At 43.6% G+C, this 27,137-nt stretch overlaps 1 protein-coding gene across 4 annotated transcripts in view; it reads left to right on the top strand.

Moving 5' to 3' along the window:
- Positions 1–27,137, top strand: part of IQCA1 (IQ motif containing with AAA domain 1) — a 166,898-nt gene that overhangs the window by 38,274 nt on the left and 101,487 nt on the right. For all 4 annotated transcript variants that reach the window (XM_059928994.1, XM_059928990.1, XM_059928992.1 and 1 more), the window contains 2 exons: positions 1,496–1,701; positions 24,180–24,264. In XM_059928994.1, coding sequence (XP_059784977.1) covers positions 1,496–1,701; positions 24,180–24,264 — 291 coding nt within the window. The remainder of the gene's footprint in view (positions 1–1,495; positions 1,702–24,179; positions 24,265–27,137) is intronic.

Genomic DNA, 27,137 nt, shown 5'->3' with positions numbered 1-27,137 from the left:
AGTGTACAAGGGTTTCAATTTCTCCACATCCATGCCCAACACTTGTCATCTTTTCTCTACTTGATACTGGCCATCCTTTGCTGAATCAGATTATAGTTTTTGGATTCTGGAAGAATCTTTCCTCAGTTTTGTGTGCTATTCACAATGTAAGTGACACAGACACGACACACTTTTATGTTTATCTGCATTATTATTTTCTCTACCGCTTTCTTAAGTCTATACAATCAAATCACAGTAGTAAATAAAGCCCTCATTTGTAGCATTTGCTAATTTCGATGGTGTAAGTATTCCTGTAGCCAACTGCAAGCTGCTAACCTGAATGAACACAGGAAGACACGCACAGAAGTGACAGCATTATTACAGTATTTTCACCTTAGAGATACAACAGACATAATGACATCAAGAGCATAGATGACAATAAAATCCAGTAAAAATAATTATGAAGTGATGAGTTTTTGGTATCAGTAACTTGCGTTGTTAACATAATTTAATCCTAAATTTATATAATTTAGCATTTAAAAATAACTGTGCCTAACAGCAAGCTTGCAAAATTCCTGAAAATCTATCAACTGGATCTCATGAGTCATTACAGGCTGGCTCCAACACACCCCTGAATTTGTCCTTAATTTGCTAACTTACCTGGGCTGAATCTCTGAACTCCTTAGAGCTCAGGATCTTTAACTCATACCTATGATTCCCATGTGTGTTCTTCTTCTCCAAGTCCCTTTTAGTTCTTTCCATCCAAACCCACAAGGTAGCACTTTTATAGATTATTTGACATGGTTCCCTGCTGTGACGGACATTACTCTTATCCCACCAACCTCATTTCTTTAGGGGTTCTAAAGAAAAGGGATTATGTCTCAAAGTGACTTTGTATTTTCGGTTACCACAACCCTCCACATGTTGCTGGACCAGTGCTGAGCATTTGGTTGGCGTTCTATAGCCAGCCGTTGTTGCCTTTCTGATCAGCAGATGTGGAGAGAGAACATTCTCACAATAAGATGTAATAGCGTGAATGTCTGGAGTCAGCTGAGAATTTCCTGCTCTGGAAGTCTTTAACAATAGAGGGGATGTTTTCAGAGTTGATTTTGGTGTCATTTTTCTTGAAATCAGAACACCCAAGCTCTTTTCATCAATTCTTGCTTCATTTACTTTCTAATGCTATATTCTTTTCTCTCCCACTAACCAAGAAGATTTGGAAAACTTTACCTTCGGTAACTTGAATGCTTTTTTGAATGATTTACCAAATAAGCACTTTTTAAGCTAACTACCAGTTTCTGGGAAATAGTACAGAGTGATCCCATACTTCCTCCCCATGGTTGTGAATTACTCCTTCAAGTTCTCCTGCAAGATCTGATTCTTTTGTTCTGTTTGTATTTCTTATGGGTCTTTGGTAGGACACCATTGAAGATACTGACATATTTCATTAGTGTCTAATATTGTTCACCAGCTCTGTAACCTTTATGATCTCAAACCTTTTGGCTTATATTTTCAGAACCCACCTCCTTTGTTTAATGAAGTCAGTGCTGCATTAATCCAGGCTGACAGGGTGACCCACCTGCGGGATAAAGTGCAGGTAAAGCATGAGGAGGAATACAGAGATGCCTTGGTTACAATCAAGGATGACTTGAAACTAATAGAAGGTCCCAACATCAAGGAGAACCTCCAAGATCAGATCCGGCGCTGGTTCATCGAATGCAGGTGAGTGTAGGACATCTATCCTGACAGTCTCTTCTGTGGTGGTGGATATTCTTGTGTGTTTTTAAGCACAGAAACATGTTGATATAGATTCATGTGGTTTTCTGGCTTCATTTTAGAAAAGTAGAATGTGAAGGCTAAGAATTTAGGAACTAATTCTTTTTTTAATGAAATTGCTTTTGTTCCTGGTTTTTTTTTTTTTTTTTAATACAGTCTATGTAATACCTCTATAACCACATGAAATTGAACATCATGGGTGGATGACACAGCCCCAAGATGGTAGGCTTTCACAGGCCAGGTCTGTCTGAAATCCGAGGGGTCCGGCCACAAGCAATTCATGCTGCCCTTCCTTCTGGGATTTGACCCTAATTGTATGAGGCTTCACAGCCTCAGTCATGCTCCTTCTCTGTCATAATCCCTTGAAGCAGCTGCTGACTCTGGGACCTGATGCCTGGCCCCCAGGCCTCCCAGGAAATGATGGGAAGGTAGCAGTTCTGGGGACAAGGCATTATGTATACTAAGGCCTTCCTGTATTAAGGGTCCGCCTATATTAAGGGTCTTCTTTAATGCTCTTAAGTGAAATGTTAAGCAATTTAAAGCTTCTTTAAAAAGATGGGTTTTGTTTACAAAAGATGTGCTCCTTTATTAGAGAATTACAGTAGAACAAACACTTGTAGAACACAGTACAAGTTTCCACCCAGTAGAACAAACGCTTTGTAGGCAACCCAGTTGGAGCAGCTTTAAAATCTATTTCAAGAGGGGAAGGAAAGAGAGCAGATTGTTGTGATCAGTCCCAGGGCCATGGAAGCAGACTCACCACCTGTTTTCTTTGATGGGTATTGTGCTGTACCACGTTAGGTTCAGAGACACTCAGATTCCAACTTCGATGAGCTCGTCAGGACCAGGGAATTTAACTTGTTGGCAATAGAAAACCAACCTCCTTCTCAAAACATTACATTAAAAGATGTTTAGGGGCTTCCCTGGTGGCGCAGTGGTTGAGAGTCTGCCTGCCAATGCAGGGGACACGGGTTCGAGCCCTGGTCTGGGAAGATCCCACATGCCGCGGAGCAACTAGGCCCGTGAGCCACAACTACTGAGCCTGCGCGTCTGGAGCCCGTGCTCTGCAACAAGAGAGGCCGCGATAGTGAGAGGCCCGCGCACCGCGATGAAGAGTGGCCCCCGCTCGCCGCAACTAGAGAAAGCCCTCGCACAGAAACGAAGACCCAACACAGCCAAAAATAAATTAATTAATTAATTAATTAAAAAAAAAAAAAAAGATGTTTATATCTGTGGTAGGCAGCCTCCCAGGTGGCCTCCACTGACCCCACCTCTTCCTCTGGTAATGTTCTCCCTTTGAGTGTGATGTAGACCTAGAACTTCACTTCTAAAGAAAAATATATGGGGAACTTCCCTGGTGGACCCGTGGTTAAGACTCCGTGCTTCCACTGCAGGGGGCACAGGTTCAATCCCTGGTCAGGGAACTAAGATCCCACATGCTGCACAGCGCAACCAAAAAAAAAAAAAAAGAATAAAAAGAATATGGCAGGGGACTTCCCTGGTAGTCCAGTGGTAAAGAATCCACCTTACAATGCAGGGGACGCGAGTTCGATCCCTGGGCAGGGAACTAAGATCCCACATGCCGCGGGGCAGCTAAGCCCACACGCCACAACTAATGAGCTCACGCGCCTCAACTACAGAGCCCACGTGACCTGGAGCCCTCGTGCTACAACTAGAGAAGAGAAAACCCGCATACCACAACTAGAGAGAAGCCCAAGCGCTGCAATGAAAGATCCCACGTGCTTCAATGAAGATCCTGCGTGCTGCAACTAAGACCCGACAGAGCCAAAAATAAATAAAATAAATAAATAAATAATAAGAATAAATAAATCTTAAAAAAAAATACAGCAAAAGCGATGGGGTGGCACTGCCATCTTGCTTGCCTCTTGCCCCCTCACTTGCTTTCACCCCTGGCTCTGAGAGGGGTCAGCTGCTGCCCAGCAGAGGGGCCCCGTAGAAGGAACGGAGGGAGGTTCCTGGTGACAGCCAGCAAGGAACTTGGGCCTCCTTCCAGCCTGAGAAGAGCTGAATCTTGTCCACAAGCACATGCGTGAACTGGAAGGGCATTCTCCCCCAAGTGAGCCTTCAGATGAGGCTGCAGCCCCAGCCAACACTGTTTGCAGCCTCGTGGGGGACCCCAAGGCAGAGATACCCACCTGAGCCACATCTAGTTCCCTACCCACAGAAACAGTGACACAATAAACATGTGTTGTTTCGGTCACTAAGTGTTGGGGTGTCTTAGCATGCAGCAAGAGATGTCTAACATACATCAGTTATTTTACAGTGATTCAGAAAAACTTGAACAGTCATAAACTTCTCTTGTGTTAATTCTGTATAGGATTCTAACATGCTAGCTCCTCAATAATACTTAAATTTTATAACAAAGTTTCTTCAGGAATGTTTGATATAACAGTTACATGCTTTTGATTGGGGAGTTCTGTCCTTTCTTATATAAATAGAGCTTTTAAATACTTACGATTTTTTAAAATTCAAAATTGATTAATTTTGTGAGCTTTTCTCTTTATATCGTATTTATCAGGGATATTTTATTGCCAAACGGGATATTTTAAATGAAAGGAATATTTTAAAATGAGAAATTTGACATTGTATTAATTCTGTACTGATAACTGATAATAATAAAGAGATAGAGAAAAGATGCCGAAGGGAGGGAGATATTTATATATGCATATATCCTCTCTTCACTTTATCAGCTTCCTCCTTACTTTTAATTCTGGTGATGGCTTCATGGAGACATAAGATATACATATACATGTGTGTGTGTGTGTGTATATATATATATATATATATATATATATATATATATATATATACATATACATACATACAGGCAGATAGATAGATATCTCAAACTTATCAAATTGTACACTTGAATATGAACAGTTCATTATGTATTACACATCCATAAAGCTGTTAGAAATAGATCAAAGATATTATATCAGCAAAGATGTTAGTGTCTGAGTTTTTAAAAATAGCATGTTTTTTTGTTATTCAAACACCAAAACCCAGTATTCCAATCACTAGCCTTATTCTCAGACTACCCCGCTACCCCCCTGCCAAACTCCCACTCACAGTATAAGAAAAACTTAATCGGTAACAATTATAGGTAACAATCTCTTCTGGCTTAAATAGTCTCTTTAAGGTTGACTGTCTATTTTGAGTAAATTTGCAGTCACTTCAGATGCCCCCCTATCGTGAATGTCCCTGTTTTTCTTCCCTTTGTGGCATCTGCCTGCAAAGGGAAGTTACCAGCCTTCACAGCATCGGCTGGGGGCCAGCAGAGTGAACAGCATCTGGGCTCGGGCTGTGCCGGCGCCCTGGCTGGTTTCCGCAGGCGGGCGGTGTAGCCATCTGGTCCACGAGGAGAGACCAATCCACCTGGTCTTTGGGGACCCCCTCCTGTGGCCTGTGGTTTCTGCCACGTGCCCTCAGTCACTGGGCAGCTGCGATTCAGGCCTCTCACTTCCTGAACAGGCCTCATCCCTCTGGGATGCTGGTTCCTTCAGGACCCACACTCCCCAGGAGCATATGGGGTGCCCTTCTCAGGCCTTGGGGGACGGGCGGGATCTCTCAGACCCTCCACCAGCAGGTCCCCCCCTCCTGGCTCCGTCCAACCCCATCACATGCTGCACACCCAGGAAGACAAGCACTGCCCAGACGGTCCCTGATGCTCTTCAGCCACTCCGCAGTCTCTGCTGGGATCTCAGCACTCATCCCCGCCTCGGCTGAGACCCCTGGAGGATGGGGCCCAAGACGCAGATGGCATCCCCACTTGTCCACCTTCTCCTCCCTTCCCCCACCACTCTGCCTCGCCAACTTCTTGTTCAAATGCATCCTCCTTATGAAACCCTCCCTGAGTGCTTCCCTGCAGTTCCTCTCCATCTCCTCCTTGAGCTCTGCCCGCATCTTCCCCTTCCCCCTCCAGGCGATCTGCATAATCACAGAAACTGGAGCCTTGCTTCCTGAGAAATAGCTGTGCAGCCTTGGGCAAGTCTCTTAACCTCTCTGTGCTGTCAGTCTCCTCATCTGTGATATGAGAACCTATTTTGTGGGGTTGTTAAGATATGAGAAACTTCGACCCCAGGATGCAGACCATTATTATTCCTACCGTATTGTGCACATCTGCTCATTCATATGCCCCTTCCCCAGATAAATGGCAAGCCCCGTGAGGACAGTGCCTGGTGCTGAGGAGAGAGTGGTGGAGACATTTCCCATCCAAGCAGTGGGTAGTGCAAGCCAGCAGTATTGGCGTTTTCCTTTCTTATCTAATTACATAATTGTGTCTGGAGGAAATATACTCAGGATGATTTTGTGCAATCATGGAAATTTAAGTAGAAAGGCATTGTTTCAAAAGAACTGTCTTCTGATTAAATCACCTTGGTTTATAATTGAAACCTTCATTTTCATAGTTAATGAAGATGATATGCCCTGTGTTCATGAACTTTCCTTATCAGCAGCTTTCCTCCCTTTTCTCAGGACATCAGAGAACAGATGCCCACAACCATGTTTTCTACAAATGAAATAATTCTTTACTTTTAGATAGACTTTTATAATCCAATTTATTGTTAGGTGATATAACAAAGTTGAAAGCACTATGTACAATTATAACTCCAAATAAGCTAAAATATATAAAATATACGTATACACACATATACATATATACAAAGATATATTCACACATGCCTTTAATTTATTAAATATATGTTTGCATATGGATGGGAAATTTCTGGAAGGGTACACTAGAAACTTTGTTAGCATGGCCACCTCTGGGGACAAGAGTAGTGATGTTACTTTTATCTCATATTCTCCTGTACGCTTAGAAGTCTTTCTTTCAATAAGTATTATTTTTATAATGAAAAAGCCTAGTTAAAAATATATTAGAAGAAAAAGAAAGGCAAGAAGTTAATTTGGGATAATCCAAAATAAACATTTGAAATGTTAAAACACCCTAATTTTTTAAAAAGTATATTGATGCAATACCTGCACAACACTCCTGGAAATTCTTTTGATGAAAGAATAGGGCGCCTTGAGGCTGGCAGTAACTGCGCGTTGCTCCCCTATCTGAGGTGCTGGGAGGGTCATGGGAGGCTCCTGATGGCCTCCTGGGAGCAGCCCCTCCCATTGGCTCTGGGCTTTCTTTGAAGACCCAGCCCTCCCGGCCAGTCCCCTTGAGAACATTCCATCCTGCTGTTACTGACCTGACAATTTGGAGGCTGAGTTAGAGCAGCTCCCATGGGTATGCTGTGTGTAATTCACAGAGACGTAAAGATCCCTCCTTTTGAAGTGATGTAGTCGAGGGAGGATTTATTTTCATAATTGGATTACATTTATCTGATTGACTTTGATAAAATCCCTTTCCTTGCTTTTTTAAATCAAAGACAAATAAAAAGCAAATATTGTCTTTTGAAACATGAAACATGATCAGTCTTCAGGATAAATTCCAACAGGACATACAGTGACAACTAAAAAATGACTAGAAGTTACAAATATAAACTCCCACAATTTTGAACACTAATTCTTAGCTGATTTAATCAATACTTGTAGTTGCCAAAAGTTGCCCAGTATTTTATCAAATACTAGGATTTGTGGTTCAAGTTGATTTTTAAATTATTTTAAAGGAAGTCTTTTTTTTCCAATGTTAAAACTAATACATGCTCATTGTAGAAAATTTACAAGACAGAGTTTAAAGAAGAAAATTTAAATTGTCTATAATTTTAGTAGACAGAGATAGCTACTATAAAAATTTTTGGTAAATTGCCTTCCAGTATTTTTCTCTCATGTATATATTTTAATTACAGTTTTATGAATCCTTTTTCTAATTTTTAAAAATTTAACACTGGGTTTCCCTATGTCCTTAAAATATTTTGCAAAAAGACGTCTTTCATGATTGCTTAACGTTCTGTTGGATGGATGGACTAGCTAATGAATCAGTGATCATCTTTTTAATATTTTGTCAAATTGATAAGAGAACAGTGGTGTCCCTTAGTTTGCATTTATTTTATTATTTGGAGGGGTTGAAAAATCTTTTGGACTTTTTGTCAGTAGCATTTCTTCTGTGAACTGCCCTGTCATTCATATGCTTCCCTTTGTGATGTCTTTTTTCTTAAGTGACCTCTAAAATGTAGTATGTATATATAAAGTAGTTTAACCCTTGCATTAATTTGTGATTACTGCTGTAATGCATGACCACAAACCTGGTGGCTTAAACCAATAGAAATTTATTTTCTTCTCGTTCTGGAAGTCAGGAGTCTGAAATCACGGACTCAGCAGGTCTGTGCTCCCTCTGAAAGCTCTAGGGGAGAGTCGGTTCTTCACATCTTCCACTTCCGGAGACTGCCGACACTCCTTGGCTCGTGGCTGCATCACTCCAATCTCTGCCTGTGGTCACTTGCCTCCTCCTCTTCTGTGTGTCTCATCTCTCTCTGTTCTTCTCTTATAAGACACTTAGGATTTCATTTAGGGCCCACCAGGATAATCTTATCCCAAGATTCTTAATCACATCTCAAATATAGATATCTTTTTTCTTATAAATAACATTCAGAGTCTCCAGGGATCAGGACCCAATATCTTTGGTGGCTGTTATTCAGCCTACCACAATCCTCAACAACCCCATGAGATAAGTACTCTTCTTTCTTTCATTCGTTGGCAGCATTCCTGATGAAGGACAAAACGAGAAGTTTGTAGTACTCTCGATCAGCCCTGTCCAATAGGACTTTCTGCAGTGGTGGAATTGGTCTGATGTGTACTGTCTACTCCAGTAGCCACCAGCCACATACAGCTATTGAGCACTTGAAAGATGGTAGGGTGACTGAGGAGCTGAATCTTTAATTTAATTTAATTTTCATTCATTCAAATTTAAGTTTAGATAACCACGTGTCATTAGGGGCTACCATATTGGATGGCACAGTCGTGGGGATACTTGTTTCCAGAAAATCTCTTGCTATAATTAGTATTTCTTTTGGCTTGGGACCTGTCATAAACCGTCATCTAAGTGTTACGATCCACGGATGAGCTTCATTTTAAAGTATCATAAAGTGACCTCATCCAACCCCTTAGGGTGATAAAGGAGAACCTTGAAGTCCATGGGACTGTGGGCTCTTGTCCCTGAAGATGCAACAGCCTCTCCCCCATTTCCCTCACGAGCATCAGGGCCACCTGAGTAGCTGTCAGCTCTGAAAACCGGGCCGAATCCAGGCCTTTGTGTCCTTGCAGTTGGTCCTGTGTGGACCATTTCTCCCCACCTGCATTTTTTAACTTAGTTTGTTGAAACTATGCCCGACATCCAGCTCACCTTCAACCTAGAGAGAAGTAAGACCCTCACATGGGATGACGGCTCTAGGATTGGCCCTGCGGCAGTTCTCCTGGGATTTTAGCAGATTCCTTTTAATCCATGCAATCTTGAGGAATCTGGAAGTGATAGTAAATTACACAGCCTTATTCCATTTTTTAAGCCAACACACAGTCAATCAGAGGTGATGGCTAAGAGGAAGAGCTCTGGGGGCTTGGGAGGATCTTCGTCCTCAGCAGGGTGAGCCTGAATGCGAAATGAAATGCCAGTGCCTTTTAATCTTGCGATGTGATGGCATCTATCATGCTCTCTATAATAAACAAATACATTACAAATCACACACACACACACACACACACACACACACACACACAGGAGGAGTGGTCTGAGAGCCAGGCTGCCTGGGTTCAAGTCCCAGCTCTAGCACTTACTGTGTGTCCTTGAACCAGTTCCTTAACCTCTCTGTGTCTCCATTTCCTCAACTTAAAATGAGGATATTAACAGTATCGACCTCATAGATAGGATAACATAGACTAATACATATAAAGCCCTTAGAGTAATGTGTCGCACATGATACAGCCTCAGTAATTGTTTTAAACGTGTAGGAAGGCCGGCACATTCTCAGACACACAGTTTGCAGTTTGGAAGAGTTGCCATGGCCATAGTGCCCTGCGTTTTCACTCCTGGGTCTGGAGCCTTTATATTCGCAGCCGTAAGCATCTTTTCAAGTGCTGCAGCCTGATGTGCAGGAGAGACTGGCTGGGGATGGAGGCGGGGGAGGAAGGGCTGCCAGGGCTGGGGGTGGGGATAAAACTGAGGGGTAATAACAGGGTAGGCAGACAAAAATTAGACAGGGTGGAATGTGCTTTTAGTCCCCAGGACGGGGAAGCCAGGACGTGACATGTCTACAGATCACCAGCAGACGTACATCCTTCCTGGAAGAGGCCTTGGAATGCTTTGTTAATGTTTTTGATTAAAAAAATTAAGATATAATTTAAGTGCGGTAAAGTTCACCCTTCTGTGTACAGTTCTGCGGGTTAAGCTTTGTCATTTTAAGGTATGTGGACCTGGAGAGACCTGCAGATTTGTCTCTCGCCTCCACAGTTTATGCCAGTTTAGGGCTCCAGGAGTTTACACTGTAGGGGGCTCAAGAATTATCTGCAAGTGGAGAGAATGGTGCACTCACCACCCAGGAGAGCTCCCGGACACGTGCAGAAATTTGCTGAGGATGGGGATGTGTTCGGAGCGAGGCGAAACGACAGAGTTTCCCATCAGCCTGGAAAAGTGGATGTCTCTTTCGGAAAAGACTTTCGGATCTCTCCCATCCAGCCTCCAATGCTGCCCCCCTGCCAGGACCTCCCGGGCCTGCACCAGCTTCCATCACTGTTCACTCCTTCTGGACTTGCGTACCTGTCTACTGCTCCTCCAAGAGGGACCTCGCCAGGTGCTTCCCACGGATGCTCTTCTGGGATCCTGAGGCTTAGAAAGGCTGAGTGCCTTACTCGGGGTTCATGGCTCATGAGAGGCCATTCATACTCCAGTCTATTGATTCCAAAAGCCATGATGCTCCCACAACGGCAAATGTGTCTCCTCGTTCTGAGCATTCCAGCAACAGAAGGCTTGTCCTGTGTGTTTTGGACTCCGTGGTCATTTCATAGAAAAAGATGGCAGTTGCCCAAGGCCGAGTTGCTCACTAGGTACCGCCTGGAAACCAGGAGCTTTCCTTGTTTCTGACTCCTTCTCTGTCCCTGCTTCTAAGCCTCTTCCCGCAGAGTGAGGTGATGGTCTGTGTAGGTAAAAGGGAGAAAGGCAGAGAGGAATCGTGGGATTTGAGAAAACTGGCTGACTCCAGTTATTTTACAGGTGACAAAAGGGACTCAGAGGAGTCAGGTAACTTGGCTAAAAACTTGGGTCGCTACGGGCAGAACTAAAACCAGGGTGAGCAGAGGCTTTCTGAAGCCTGGTCATTGTGTAAAACGAGATCGGTTTTCAGGGAAAGGTTCAGAATTGTTCCGAGGACTTTTAAGGACATCGGAAAGAAACCACTAGAATGTTCACGATAGATATCTTCCCGGGACTGGGACCACGGCTCTGTTTGTTCTTTTCCTTCGTATTCCAAATTTTCTACATTGAGCATTAGTTACTTTCAGAAAGAAAAAAGAAATTTCAGGAGGACAATGGGAAAGGGATGGCCAGGGGAGGTGATTAGGGGTCGTTATTTTGAATTCCTTGTGTAATTATATTTTCAGTGAATTCTCAAAAGCAGCTGTGGTCTGTGGAGGAGATGTGAACACATGTGGATTACTCCTATGAGAAGGTGAATAGCTTTTTCTTTTCTGCCATTCGCTTTGGTGGAAAATATGTTAGGTTGAATGGAGGACATAAGAAGAGGTGGGTGAGAAATCAAGGTTATTCACCGAGGCCTTGGGGACAGGTGCACACCTGCGTGAAATCGCGTATTTTGCTGTCAGTCGTCACAGTAAATCAAACTAAGAACAGCCAGCAGCTACAGGCTCTCTGGGCTTATCCAGGCACCGGGTCATGGTCCTTTGAGATCCCAATTTCATTTCCTTTGGATATATACCCAGAAGTGGGATTGCTGGATCACATGGTAACTCTATTTTTAATTTTTTAAGGAACCTCTCATACTATTTTCCGTAATGACTGAACCAATTTACATTCTCACCAACAGTGCTCAAGGGTTCCCTTGTCTCCACATTCTCGTCAACACTTATCTTTCCTCTTCTGATAACAGCCATCCTAACAGATGTGAGGTGACATTTCATTGTTATTTCAATGTACATTTCCCTGATGATTAGTGATGTTGAGCATCTTTTCATGTACCTGTTGGCCACTTGTATGTCTTCTTTGAGAAATATTTATTCACTTCCTTTGCCCATTTTTAAGCCAGGTTATTTGGGGGTCTTCTGCTGTCGAGTTGTAGGAGATCTTTATATATTTTGTATATTAATCCCTTGTCACATGTGTGCTTTGTGAATCCTTTCTCCCATTCTGTAGGCTGCCTTTTCATTTTGTGGATGGTTTCCTTTGCTGCACACAAGTTTTTAGTTTGATGTGCTTCCACCTGTCTATTTTTGCTTTGGTTGCCTGTGTTTTTGGTGTCGAATTTCTAACACGCTCCTGGGAGTTGCTAAGAGTCCTGGTCCTGGGATTATACTTGGAGCAGCCTTGGGCTAGAGGCACTGCCACCCTCTGCACGCCTTCCAGGGAGGTGGGAAAGTGTAGGCAGTCACCTTAAGGAGTGTCAGAAAACCACTGAAAAAATTAAAACCAGTATTATCCTGGGAATGTGAAAGCCCCCAAATCTACTGACTCTCTGCTGAAGTCACTGGAAGCCGCCTCCTTCATAGGTACTTAATACATTGCAAGGCAGGGCAAACTGTTCTTTGGATATGGAGCCTTTGGGTTTGTTTCAGCAGGCTCTTGATTTTTGTGTCGTATGGTGACATATGTCAACACACGTGTTGCTTCAGACAGAAATTATCATGCCTTTATGTTTCATAAATAGGTGTTTGTCACTTGATAGAATTAAGGTCAGAGGATCTTCAGAATTAACCTTTATACTCTAAAGCTTCTCTTTTCTGTAATTCACTCTGTTGCTGTTTATGAAAGATTAATTTTGAAAGTAATGCATAGGAAATGAGTCTAAAATGTAAACATCTGTAAAGTTTCGTTTCCTAAACTTTCTGGACTCTTGAGTTAGGAAGGGCAGTGACTCACTCCTTTAAATGAGGAAGAGTCTATGGATGAATGATGTCTGGGGTTTAGAACTATAGGTGCATGAACAGAAATGGACGGCCGTCTATTTAAATAGAAAATTCTCTGCATTCCTTCCTAAAGTGATTTGTTCTTGCTTGGGTATGAATTTTTTATACAGATAAATATTTCAGACAAAAGGTGAAAATAAAGCATATATATCATTTTCTCAACAAAAGAGTCACCAAAGTCTAAATAATCAATTACGTCATCTGTAGTATATTGTTCCTTTTAATAAAAAAAAAAAAGTGAGCGCAGGGCAGGGAGGTTCCTGTAGGATTCAAGCATGAGCAACGATAATACTTTGGAATCAAGAAGGAAGCTTCCTCCTGGAGTAGTAACTGCTAATCATAACCCACTAATAAGTAGAACCATCAATGAATAAATCAGATTTTGTAATGTGCCACTGAGAAATCGCCTTGCTTTGCACTAGACTTTTTCCACCTCTCCTTTGAGAGATGGCGAACCCCTCAGTTTCCCAACGAGGGCCATGGTAATTAAGTCCATGTGTAGCCAATTGCCTTTATTGAGTGTAAGTGAATTTATAGGCAGCAAGTGACACTTTTGGAGGCTTCTGTGCGATGGCACAAGCTGCTTTCTTTAGAACGCAGGAGAAATTTATGAACCTGCTGACATTAATGTAGGTGGTTGGATGACTTGGGGGGGACCAGCCGGAAACCCCTCCCTCCATATATTTTTCATACTTGGTGAAACACAGATAAATCTCTGCCCTGGGCATCTGAAACGGTGGGACCGTTGAAGCTCAGTGTCAGAGCTCAGGGGAAAAATTTATCATTTTAGTAGTTCTGCTTTCTAAATCACTGCAGACTCTAGAGCTGGTCCTTTTCACGTTTGTGAAAGAATTTTTGACAATATGCATAAATTTTTAATCAGCCCTAACTTTACCAAATGTTCTGTGCCTCACGTTTGCTAACTGAAACACAGAAGGCATGGGTGTTTTTCTCTTCAGGCTCCCTTAAATAAAAGAATATAAAGGCAGGTGGGTCTGTTGAAGGTGATTTTTATAAGAAAGTAACATTAATCATTGAATATTCTGTAAGAAATTAACATTGCCCTTCCCCCATTAACATTGTCATATATGAATTATAGCTTCTAGGGCTGAAAGGAACTTTAGAAATTGTCTGATAGACACACATGCCTTACTTTTTAATAACGAATGAATAAACCTAGTTCAACAGCATCGTTTGGAGGAGAGGGAAACGTACCAGCCTCCCACAGTGATGGAGCGATTTGCTCAAATCACACCTCTGATTAGTGGGAGCAGCCCACTTTATTTTTATTTTTATTTTTTTATTTTTTTGATGCGGACCATTTTCAAAGTCTTTATTTAATTTGTTACAATATTGCTTCTGTTTCATGTTTTTGGGTTTTTTTGTGTTCTTGTTTTATTGGCCACAAGGCATGTGGGATCCTAGCTCCCGACCCAGGATCAAAGCCACACCCCCTGCATTGGAAGGCAAAGACTTAACCACTGGACCACCAGGGAAGTTCTTCCAGCTTTATTACTGGAACCTAAACCACCCGTGTGCTTTCCTTGGCTGTCAGCTCAGCTCTGCCTGTGTAAAGTGCCAGGCAGGGGAGCGGAGCCTGCAGGTTCTCGAGTTGCTCCAAGCTTGGTTCTGCTGGGGCAGCCGGTGAAACTTGCTAAGCTTCAGTTTTCTCATCTGAAAAATGTTGACGGCAAAAATAGCACCCACCTCACAGGGCTGTTGGGAGGATTAAAGGAGACCATGATCTCAAGTTATGAGCACATAGTGCTTAAAAAGGAATATATTACCATGGAAGATCCTTTGCAAATCATTTCAATGCGGTCCCTAGATCAGGTTATCCAGAAATAACATTGCATTTTAAATAAAGATCCAAGGTCATCTCATTTAAGCCATTCAGTTTATAGAAGAGAACCAGCAGCCAATATAGAACGGAATCTGCCCAGTGGGGTCCTAGAACCTCTCCCTTTCTAGCTGGACAGGCCATTTGACTTGAAGGAGCCTCTGCTACTCGTGAAATCATCAACTTTGCCCAACATATCCCCTGTCTTGAGGCTGATTTTGGTTACGTGATAAAAATGACAGTCCAGTAATCTGAAAAGAGAGGAGAAAAATCCTCGGACACAAAATATACCCAAATGCGTTTCTGGTCCCTCCTCTTAACGGCCAGAAGCCCAGGGCCTAGACCTTGCCTCCCTCTGTTCCCTGCCCTTCTCGGTGTCCATGGTAACCTCATCCAGGCTCACAGTGTTCCATTCCATCCCTGTTTGGTTGACTCCCAAATGCGAATCCCCAGCCCGGAGCGCTCGCTCTCCTAAACTCCAGACGTGGGGATCCCACTGCCCACTCAGTATCCCCGCAGAGATGCACTTGGGGGGGCGGCATCTCAAGCTCCACACATCCAGAAGTGCACTGGCATCTTATCCTCCCAAACCTGCCCCACACAGCCTCCCACCCCAGCAGATGTGAACCCACCCGTCCAGTCTCTTACCGTCACCCCGACTCTTCATCTTCTCTCAGCCCAGCCTGCAGTCGGCCCGAAAATCCCATTGGCTCTACCTTCCAAATATGCCCCAAGCCCACCGGCCTCTCAGGCCTCTGACTTCGCCACCACCTGAGGTCTGAGCTGCATCAGCCCCAGCCTGATGAACCCACCTCCCCGCAACCACCCGGGCTCCCCAAAATCTGTGAAAACCTATCACACCCAAACTTTCATTTTACACCCAAAACCCATAAAGGCATCCGAGGAAGAGGAAAGCCAATGCGTTGGTGTGATAGGTGAAACAGACTGTAGGAGGCACTCAGAACTGGCTGGTGGGTTTGTGTTTGAATTCTGTTCTTTCCAGGAAGTGACCAGGGCTTTTCTCTGGGTACTTCCATCATGGGCACGGCCTCCCCACCCCCAGCCCCAGAATAATTGGCTGGGACAGGGGGTTGTAGTTATACCGAATTTTAATTCTTCCCATTTAAAATAATGAGCCGTCAGCATCCTGCCCAGAGCCTCTTGACTTTCAAGAACAGGTTGCTGCTGTTAGGAGATGCCTGTGAGGTGTGAACTAAGGTCACCTGAACTGATGTGAGTTTTGATGCTCGGACGGGCCAGGCTGGCACCTCGGTGTCTGAGTGCTGTGCTGCAGAGCCCAGGCGCCTGCCTCCAGACCGTGAAGCCATTTTTCAGGCACAAAAAGGAAATGGCAACAACATTGCCTGAGTTACGCAGATGCTGGACAAACGCTACTCGTACAAGATAAAATATGGGCTACTTCCCACCTCCCTGTGTGAGATTAGGGAGGGGGGCAGGTCTGTTTGCCCCTGGCCTCAGACAGAGTGGAGACAGGCTTCCACAGTGCCTCAGGCAGGAGTTCTTCACTTAGGCTACAAGATGTGCAGGACACATATCATATCTGCAGGGCCAAAGACAGATTGAAAGTCCAGTCATGGACCAAGGGTTTGGATGGAGGTTTGGACCAAGGGTTTGGATGGGGATTTGGGGAGGAAATTAAGTGAGAACAGTTTGGGATGAGATGATGGGATGGCTGGCGATTCAGAGTCATTGCTTTACACACGTGAACCCTGCCTGGAAGCTCCTCTAGGGGAGAAATGGTGCAGGTCCCACTTAAGAGGCGAGGACTTGGAGGCCGTTATCCTAGATAACTTTGATCATGAAATGTGGATGGGATGCTTTCTGAGTCTGTAACTAAGATTGGTATCAAGAGAAGAAGCTGGAAGAAATGTCAGATTACTAGAGCTTTCCAACCCTGGAGCAACTGCCACGTGCCATCACTTAGAAGGCTAATTCTCTGGTGGGGAGGGGGGCTTGGTGGCTTCTCAGCTTCCTTCTTTTGTAAGTTTCCAGGGGAGATCCAAATTTAGTGGTAGGGAGGTGTCACTTGTCTTTGAAAAATATTCAACAATCTCTAGTTTGTTGATAAATCTAAAGTTTGATAAATAATATATTTCATATTCAGCATTCCTATTCAAATTTTCCTAAATACTTTTTATTTTACTTTTTAATTTTACTTTATTTTATTTTATTTTATTTTCTAACTGACAAAGCAAGAAGACTTTAATGGGAAGGGGTGCCTGGGTGGAGAGCAGTAGGGTAAGGGAACCCAGGAGAACTACTCTTCCTAAATAGTTTTTAGGGAATGGATTTAATGAATACCTGGAAGTTTATCTTTTGGAAATTATACTTAATACTAATTAAATATTGTTCCAAAAAGTTGAATTCTTGCTTTTAGAAAAAAATGTCATCCCCATGAGACGTGCCAGCATTTGCTTGGCGGTGACTAAATGGGGACTAGGAGTGCAGAAATATCTGGTAAATCCTGTCTTGTCAAGTTCCAGATCCCTTTCTCAAGCTTTGTGTTCTTGGGTGGTTTTCACCTTTCTCGTTTCTCCTGTTCTGTAGATGCGGGTGAAATGTATATAGTTGAGGTGATTTTTCGTGCAGCCATGTGATGAGATCCATTTTCTGCATCACTTGGTGCATCTGATGGTTTGGATGCCCATTTGAAGAACCTGCTTTGGCCCTGCCTATTGCAGCAATTTGAGGGCAAATGGAAATTAGTTGGTGGCGGGCGGGGGAGGGAGTGGCACAGCGGGGAGGGTACTAGCCCACGCCCGCACGTTAACTTTGAAAATCAGCCAGACGATGAAAGTTCAAAGGTAATCAAATGTCTGTGGAATTAAGATTCAAGCTATAATTGAGGGAAAGCTGTGATTTAAATAATCACCATGTACCACGTCAGGATCTTTACCATGTAATGATTTTGCAGAGGATTTTGTGTTAACATTTCCTTTAAGTAGAAAAGAATTCCCGCGTCTATGAAAGCACTTTCCAAACTACAGAGAGAAACTGGGGTAATCATCCAGAAACAACTTAACATCCCCTCTCTTCTCCATCCCAAATGCACATCCCTCAGCAAGACCTTTGGCTGTGAGATAAGAGGGAACCTATTGTATTTGGCCAAACATGTACTTTATGCAAGGTAGTCAGGGAAGCCCTCTGTGATATGATGCCATTTGAACAAAGCCTTAAAGCGAGTGGGTGCGTGTTTTTTCTCTCTGAACGTGAACACCTGTCTGAGGAGGGAGCATCGGGGTAGACGGAGGAGAAGCTGGAACGATGAGAAGGTGGAGGAGGGCAGGAAGGCAGCAGCGAAGCCGTAGTACCAGGGCAGCCGTAGTAAGTGCAGGAACCAGGTAAATCACCATCGGAACCAGGAGACTTGTAAGAATGAAAGGGGGTGCTGTTGTCAATTACACATAACTGGGCCTGTCCCCAGGAAAGCGGGCCATAAGTTAACCTAATTACGTGGGCGTTGGTTTCATTTGGAGGGAGAGTTTTGGCAAACTTGGAGCAGAGAAACGGCACGACGTGACTTATGTTTTAAAAACATCACTCTGGCTGCTACGTGGAGGGGAGCAGGGGTGCGGAGGGGCAGCAGGGAGACCAGTTAATCCCAGTAACACAAGTACAAGATAAGGATGGCTCGGATCAGTGCGGGTAAGAAAAGTGGTTGGATTCTAGGCATAGAATTGGAAGGTAGAACCAGCAGGGTTTGCCGATGGATTGAACTGAGGTGTGAACGAGGGAGACGAGCCCAGGATTCTAGGGTTTTGCCCTTGCAGCAACTGGAAGATGAGTGTCCATGTTCTGAAATGGGGAAGTACAAGAGGAGGGGGAGGTTTGGGAGAGGAGGTGAGCACAAGGGTGGAGGTTGGGGCATTTACGTCTGAGACACTCACTGCACTTCTGAAGGGAGACACTGGGCAGGCAGGTGAGTGTATGAGTGTGTGGTCCAGGGGAGGGACGAAGGCAGGAGACGTGGTGATGGGGCAATGAAGCCTGCAGGGGGTGTTTAAAGCCAAAAAGCTACATGAGATCCTAAGGGGTGAGCATGGAAGAGAAGAACCCAAGGGCCGAGCCCGGGGTCCCCCAGCATTTACAGGTGGGAAGGCAAGGTTCTGGCAGAGAAGGCTGAGCAGGTGGTCGGTGGGGGGAGGAGAACTCAGAGGGAAGCGAATCACAAATCATTTCGGGAGGAAGGGAGGGTCCAGAACTCACACTGCTTCCAAGCCATGTCCTGTGAGCCCCTTCTCTGTAAGGCAGAGAAGGAGGTGCCAAATAGAAGAGGAGGAGGTGAGAGATGGAAGGAAGCCAGGAGGATCCCAAGCTGGAAGCCAAGGAAGAGAACCTTCCAGAAAAAAGGACTTTGTCATCTGATGGATCAAGAGAGAGCAACGTGGTAAAACACCCTGGGAAGCCAGCACATCAAACTCACTGATAAACTTGTTTACTTAGTTTGTGGGGGAGATGGAAGCCCAAGATCACGGGGTCAGCAGGGTCGGCTCCTTCCGAGGCTGAAGGGAGAAGCTGCAGATGCCCCCTTCTCCCTGAGTCTCTTCACATCATCTGCCCTCTTGGTGTGTCTGTGTCTGTGCCCTAATCTCCCTTGTTTATAAGGACACCAGTCATATTGGATGAGGCCATCACCTCATCTTAACTAATTCCATCTGCAAGGACCCTGTTTCCACAGGCGGTCACATTCTGAGGTCCTGGGGGCTGGGACTTCAGCCTATGGATTTGGGGAGGGACACAGTTTGGTCCGTAACACCTCGTGGGAACTATTTTAATGGAGCCAGTGAATGTGAAGGACTTGAAAAGCTGGAGTGTGGAGGTGAGCAGGGAGATACGTGAGAAGCTGGGGGATGAGTGTTCACAGACGTAGACCACAAACTGGTGGTTACCGGTCGGGGGGGCATACAGGGGTGGGCAGTGGGAGGTACAAACTACTGGGTGTAAGATGGGCTCAAGGGTGTACTGTACAACACGGGGAATAGAGTCAGTATTTTGTAATAACTATAAATGGAGTGTAACGTTTAAAAATTGATTTGAAAAGTTGTAGTAAAACAAAAAGGAGGATGATAGTTTTCTAAGTGAGAGAGGCCTGAGCTTGTTTCAGATGCACAGGGAAGCATCCAGTCATGAGAGAGAAAGGGCCCGGGGAGAGTGGGAGGAGTGAGACGGTAGGGGGCCTCGAGATGCACCACCAGGCTGGCCTGGGTCCCGGGAGCAGCCTCCCTTCCACTAATGAGGGTGGGAGAGCCAGAGGGTCTGGGCTGGACCACCGTCCCTGTCCGATGGCAGCTTCCCTCTCCTCCACCCCGCTGCATTTGGGCAGAGCCCTGGTTGGGGGGGCGCGGGGGGAAGGGGAAGGATCCCCTCTGGGCCGAGACCCCATCACTCTGCAATTCCAGGTGTTTGAATAACGTCCATGTTCACACGATGTGTCGGCCCTGAGCTCCGTGGCGGGTTTGACGGGCCTGAACAGACACCCCGGGTGGCCCGGCAAACGTAAACCAGACACTGTTTCCACTTTGAATCTTTCCTAACACCATGTCGTTGGGGGTCTTCGGCTGCTCCCCTAGAGGTCCCCACATGGGCTGTCACCTGCGGTCGATGTGGTCAGCCCCCCGGCCCTTTGCACCTGAAACACCGTGGGAGCCGAAATAGTATTTCCGGTCACTCGTCTCCAAGTATAAGTCATCTGTGCCCCGGAGCTCCCCAGCTCCACACTGCGCTGAGTTCCAAGTGCTGACACGCTCGTCACCTCGCAGCTTCCTTACGCTCAGCAAGGGAGGCGCTGACTGCGTCTGGGTTCTGAGCGTCGTTATTCCGGAGACGGAAGGCCGTGTCCCATCTCTGCCCCAGAGCACAGCTGAGAACGTGGTGGTGAAAAGCCGGCAGCCAAGGAAACGTGAAACGAAATTCGAGAACTGTTTTCTCCCAGCGTGCTGTAAGTGACGGAGTCTCAGTGCGAACCCGGGGCAGCCTTGGACATCACAAGGCAGGAGTGCAGCAGCTGCGGGAACAGAGGTCCCCTTGCCGCAGAGGGAGGGCGTGGGGCGTCGTGAGAACAGAGAAGTGCGTGTGAGAGAAAGAGCTGTCAGGTTAGGCTGTCATTTTCTACATACGAATTTTAAAAGATATCTTTTAAATGTGTGCCCAACAACAGTTCTTACATTCTTTAAGGATAAGACCTTCAATTTTAAATTATGATTAATTATTTAAACTGTCACTAAAGAACTAAATATGTTCATTTATCTATTAGAAATAAATATATTTTTAATAATATATTTGCAAAAAGTACTGTGAAAAATATAAAATTATCAAATCTTACTCTGACGATTGATGCATAACATAATTAAGAGTTCCATTTTAGTAATGGCACATGTAAATCCTTTTTGGCTTTAATTTATATAAGTGTCTAGGTTTGTTTTGAGTCCTCAAAAACACCCAAGCTTTACAATGAAACAATAACACTTTGCAATGGAATTGCTTGTGAAGTTGGTCGTCAAAGGAATAAGGTGAGTGGTTGTGAAGAAGGGAAAGTGCTCTAACTTTTTTTTTTTTTAGGAATTCCTTTATTTTTATTAGTTATTTATTTATTTATTTTTAGCTGTGTTGGGTCTTCGTTTCTGTGCGAGGGCTTTCTCTAGTTGTGGCAAGCGGGGGCCACTCTTCATCGCGGTGCACGGGCCTCTCACTATCGCGGCCTCTCTTGTTGCGGAGCACAGGCTCCAGACGCGCAGGCTCAGTAGTTGTGGCTCACGGGCCTAGTTGCTCCGCGGCATGTGGGATCTTCCCAGACCAGGGCTCGAACCTGTGTCCCCTGCATTGGCAGGCAGACTCTCAACCACTGCGCCACCAAGGAGGCCCATGCTCTAACTTTTAATTCAGTTGTATTCCTGGTTTTTATCCAAGATCGTGTAGGCTGAATGATGCACAGATAAGACAGAACATGGTCAGGCACGTTAACAAGGTTTGAGATACGAGTCTCGTAGACAAGCAGGATCTGGGGCCAGATCTGTGCATCTGCCCTGTGGCTGTGGAGTGTGAGCTGCATGAGGACGAGGTCTGACATCTTTTAACCTTCAGATCACTGTCTTCCATTGCAGCATCCAGAATCTAGTTGGTACTAAATAGATGTTTGTTGATTGACTATGTGCATGAATGGAAGGATGGATGGACGGATGGACGGATGGATGGATGGATGGATGAGTGCATGAGGCCGCTAAAGTAGCTGAAGTCACGGTAGCTCCGTTGACAGAATGGCACACATAGTGTGTCACCACCCGACGTCCCCACTGCTGGTGCATATGTCCATAGAACCCCCCACCCCCACCCCAGGCAGTGCACTGTGTTCAGTTCCTTTCAAAGCAATGCTGAGGAGCTGAGTCACGTGCCTGCTGAATGAGCCCATAGGAGAGTTTCAAGAGACCTGAGAGATTTTTGTCTAGACAGTGATGTAACTGTCCTAAGATGTTTGAGAAGCAGTCTATGAAAGGGATGGGGCCAAAGCCCTGCGGTGGGGACGGTTAGGGAGCTGCTGGCTGCCGACCTCTGCCCGAGGCAGTGGCCCCAATTCAGACCCAGTTCAGAGTCATCGCAGTCCTCACTGTCATGCACCTGCCTTTTTAAAAAGTTCCTTTAACAATATCCTTGAGGACACCGTAAAAAATAATTGCAAGACTCAACCCTTGAATACATAACTTTTCAAAATTGTACGTGAGGAACCTGGAGGTGAGGTGGCTGCCTTCTGCTGCGCCCCAGAGTATGAGGGCCGCTCAGGAAGGGCACCTGCCACCTGTCCAGCTTCAGACCGAACCAGACACTTTTTATGGAACCTCATTTTTCCTTGAGAAAACGACTGACACTCTGGCTATTCAGACTGAGGTTTGGGACAACATTTTCTCAAAAATGAACCAAGTGAGCCTGAAGGAAAACAACTGAGGGCATTTGTTGCTGATAACAAAATATAAACTTTCTAGCGAAAATTACAGTTTTGGAAATCTCGTAGTCACCTCTGTGAGTCTGAGAGCTTCTCGTTACTTAGCTTTGGGGTATGAGATGGGTGGCGTTATTAATGAACATGATTTTTGGTACGATGAAATGTGTAAGCATTGGGAAGATCCACATACGTCAATGAATCATTAGTTTTGAAATGACCAAGATGTTACAAAGTCATGATACAAAGTCATGCTGGGGTAAAAGATCTATTCAACGCACAAGGCACGTGGATTTTGATGTGACAGGGAAGGGAAAGTTCTTGATATGCTTTCAGATTCCACATCACCACCAGCCTTTAGGAAGCTACCACTTGTCGAGTTGTGGTGTAGAATCAAAGCAGAATATTCACAGCTATCTAAAAGGCTATTAAAACTCTCCTCTCTTTTCCAATTACACATCCGTGTGAGGCCAGATTTTCTTTCTATACTTCAACCAAAACAACATATTGTAACAGATTGAATACAGAAGCAGATATAAGCATCCTGCTAACTTCCATTAAGCCAGAACAGTAATACTGTTCTCACTAATTTTTTTTGTTCTGGGAAATACATTCTTCATTAAAAATGTTGTTTATGTGAACACATAACGGGCTTATTATTATTTTTTAATGAAAAATGCATATCTTAGAAATGTGTCAGGTTTAATGTTTAATACAGTAAATATCAATAGCTAGAACTCACATAAACAAAAGCTTTTGGGGATCATCAAAAATTATCAAGGGTGTCAAGAGCAACTAAGGCCAGAAGTTTGAGAACCGCTGTTATAGAGTCATCTGGAGCGTGGGCACCTCCTCTAACCCTCAGATTCTGTTCTTCCGTGGATTAATGGAACTAACTTGGTCGTTTTTTCTTTCTATATATGGAATAAATATAACACTCGTATCCAAGTCAGTTTCTCTTGGAAAAATTAACTTCATTTCCCTTCTGAAATTCCTCAACATTAAATTTCAAAGTCTGCATTTTAAAACATAGAAACTATATGGTTACAGAAAAGAAATTACTATTCGGAACTCTTAACACACGGGGCCTTAGACTCGCTAAAATCTAAAGCATGCATGCGTATTTCGTGCACTAGTCCTAAATCTGTAATTCGAACAATGCCATGCTTCTGTTTTATTTCAAAATCCTGTGTTTATCCTAAATTTCAAACAGGAAGAAATAATTTGTGCTTCTGTCTTCATTTTTAATGCAAGCACAGAGTATCTCAATAATTTAAAAAAGCAGAAAATTACAATCTGCTTCAAAGAGAGGTGTGTCTGTCTCACAGTAACAATTGCCTTGAGGAAGGAAACCTGCTCCTGAATGTCACCAGGTCCTTCTGCTTCTTAGAGACCGGATGTCCAGCCAGCAACTGGCAGGGAGCCCCTATCCTAATAATGATCACTCATTTCAGTGAACTTGACCAGAGCCAGCTAGTGGGGAATGCAGCAGAGAGGGCTGTGCTCATGGATGTTTATTCTGCCCTTTTTCTTCCTCAGGCACTTAACGGGCACATTTCCCGACTACCCTAAAGAAGAAGAAGGAGGTTCAGCTATTATTTTTTCCAACAAGACGCGACAACAGGTACACATATGCGTGAGAAATAAAATGTAAATATATCATAATCGCATTTCTTTAAACTTTAGAGATAATGACTTTTGCAGTGTTATTAGGTCTTGGTTATTTCCCTACAGATGTTTACCTGGAAATACTTATGTTGTTTATCAATTAATGTACTTTCAAAATTTTTTAGATGAATTCATGCTTTCTCCTGTCTTTGAAAGCGATGTGACAACACATGAGTCTTATCTTCTTAGTCAGTGATGAGCAGCTTGATTGCAGGAACCCTTTATGTTCTGGTCCGTGCTTGCCTCCCAGTATCATATCCTGTCCCCCTCACCCCATCTTCACACCATCAAGTCCAGCGGTCCACTTGCCCATCCTCCTCACCGCTCATGCTGCTGCACCTTTAGTGCCTTCGTGCATCTCATGCTCTCCCCTCACTCCAGGATGCCTTCTGCCCTTCTTCCTCTGCTTAGCTCCTGCTTGCCTGTCAAGACTCAGCTCTTTGCCATATTCATGTTCTTCAAGAGAAACACCCTTGGACCATCTCTATAGATGCTCCAGTGGCATTTGATGACTGACATCCAAAGCTGCTTTTAGAAATGCCTTAATAAACTAGAAATAGGAAAACTCTTCTTAACCTCAGAGTATTTATCATAGAAACCAAGAGAAGGTTTGCATTACTCAACAGTGAAACGTTTAGAAGCATGACCATTAAAAGTGAAACTCAAGAAAAGAATAATTGCTATCAGCACTATTAGTTAATACTCTCTGGAAGTTCTAACAAATGCAATAACATAAGAAAAAGAAAAGAAGTTACAGATATTTAAAAAGTGACGATTTTATTATTGTTTTCAGATTATGTGATTATATTCCTAGAAAACACAAACTTATCAAAAAATTATATTGACATATTATGCAGAATTGTATAGAATTATACAGACAAAATTCACTGAAGAAAATGAAAGAAGACATGAATAAATAGACTGATGATTTGTTTCTCTGGATAGAAAGATTCAGTAAAATACAAATACACATTATCTTTCCATTGTTTATGCAGTTAGTGCAATTCCAATAAAATCAAAACAATTTTTTATTGACAAAATTATTCTCAAGTTTATAGAGAAGAATGAAAGCATGACAATATCCAAAAAGTTCTTGAAAAAGAACTGTAATCAAGGGAACTTGCCCTACTTGGTACAAATCAAATTATAAAGTAATTGAGCCATCACGGTACTGGGAAAGGAATAGACAGATAACAGCAATAACAAAAATAGTATGTCATGTGCAGCATTTATTGGACAAATATTCTGTGCCGGGTCTTATGCAAAGAACATTATGTAAATTAACTCATTCAATTCTCCCAACCCTCGAAGATCAAGCCATTTGGCCAGATTCACAGTTAATAAGTTGGGGAGCTGAGATTCAAACCCAAATAATCTGACTTCAGGATAGTGTGCTCAGAAATTGATTCAGGTACTAGTTGGAATTCAGAAATATAATCATGACCTAAGTGGAGAAGGATGAACTATGCAATAAATAATATTGGGACAACTGGCTCTCCATTTGAGAAAATTAGTTGATTTTTACCTCCCTTAATATACAAAATAAATTTCAGATGCATTAATATTTACATGTAAAATATTAAACCACAAATTACCAGTAGAAATTGTTTGATATTTAATAATAATGGGGAGTAATTTTATAAGTATATCACCATAGGCAGAAATCATAAAGAGAATAAGCTGATATCTCTGACTAAATGAAACTTAAATAGCAAAAAATATCATAAATGAAATTAAAATCATATGATAAAATGGAGAAAATATTAGCAACATAGCTGACGTTAGGTATCTTTCATATGTAGTTCTTAGAAAGTAATAAGAAAAATCTGAACACCTCAGTAGAAAAGGCAAAAAATATTAAAGTAATTAAAAAGTTTTTTAACTCACTAGGAAAGAAATTTAAATATAATGTTACTGTATCTCTTTTCACCTATAGGATTGCTAAAATCTTTAACTTGTGATTATAATTGGAGTTGGTGAGCGTGTGGAAAAAAGTCACTCTCGCACATTGTGGCTGGATACATAAATTAGCATGACATTTTTTGAGGGCCATGGGCCAAGTAAATATCAAAATATTTACTGTGTATACCCTTTAACCCATAAATGCTCTTCAAGGAATTTATACTAAGGAAAAAATAAAAACAAGTTGCCATAGATGGGCAACAACAAACTTTTTCCATTAGCAGCAAAATAGTAAATATTTGTGGAACATACAGTCTCTGCAGCAACTACTCAACTCTACTATTACAACATGAAAGCACAGACAATATGTAAATGAATGGGCATGGCTGTGTTCCAATAAAGCTTTATTTATAAACATGGGCGGCAGGCCAGATTTGGCCCACGTGATGTGGTTTGCTGATACTTGCCATAGGTGACTGAAACAGCTGTTCTTGTCTGCACTGTTCACAGCATTGACAGAGAAGAAACAGGCTAATGTTCGTTACTAGGGAATTAGTTAAGTAACGTGAAACACTAACTAAGCAGCAGTAAAAACCATGCTGTAGATGAGGTTTTGTCAGCACTACCGACCCCACAGTCAGCATCCCTGGCTTCCTCTGCTTCCCCGCCTGAGCCCTCAGGGTCAAGGGGAAGAGCTCTTCTCCCAACTCCCTGTCAAAAGCCAGCATCAGCTCCCAAAGCCTTCTCTCCACCCTCCTGTCCTTCTCCCCTGAACTGTGTGACCACTTAATAACCACCCTCTTGTTGGCAGTTCGAGCCCTCCCTTGAGTGACTGTCATTTTGACGTGATGTTATTTCACTTTTTTACATGTTTAGGTCTTGTCCCTCCAGCTAAATCATCCGGCACAAGTTGTGTCTTGAAAGCCC

The sequence above is a fragment of the Balaenoptera ricei genome, chromosome 7, assembly GCF_028023285.1.
Source record: "Balaenoptera ricei isolate mBalRic1 chromosome 7, mBalRic1.hap2, whole genome shotgun sequence".
Taxonomy (NCBI): Eukaryota; Metazoa; Chordata; class Mammalia; order Artiodactyla; family Balaenopteridae; genus Balaenoptera; species Balaenoptera ricei.
The sequence above is the reverse complement of the archived record's forward strand: the minus strand, read 5'-3'. Positions and strand labels throughout refer to the sequence as shown.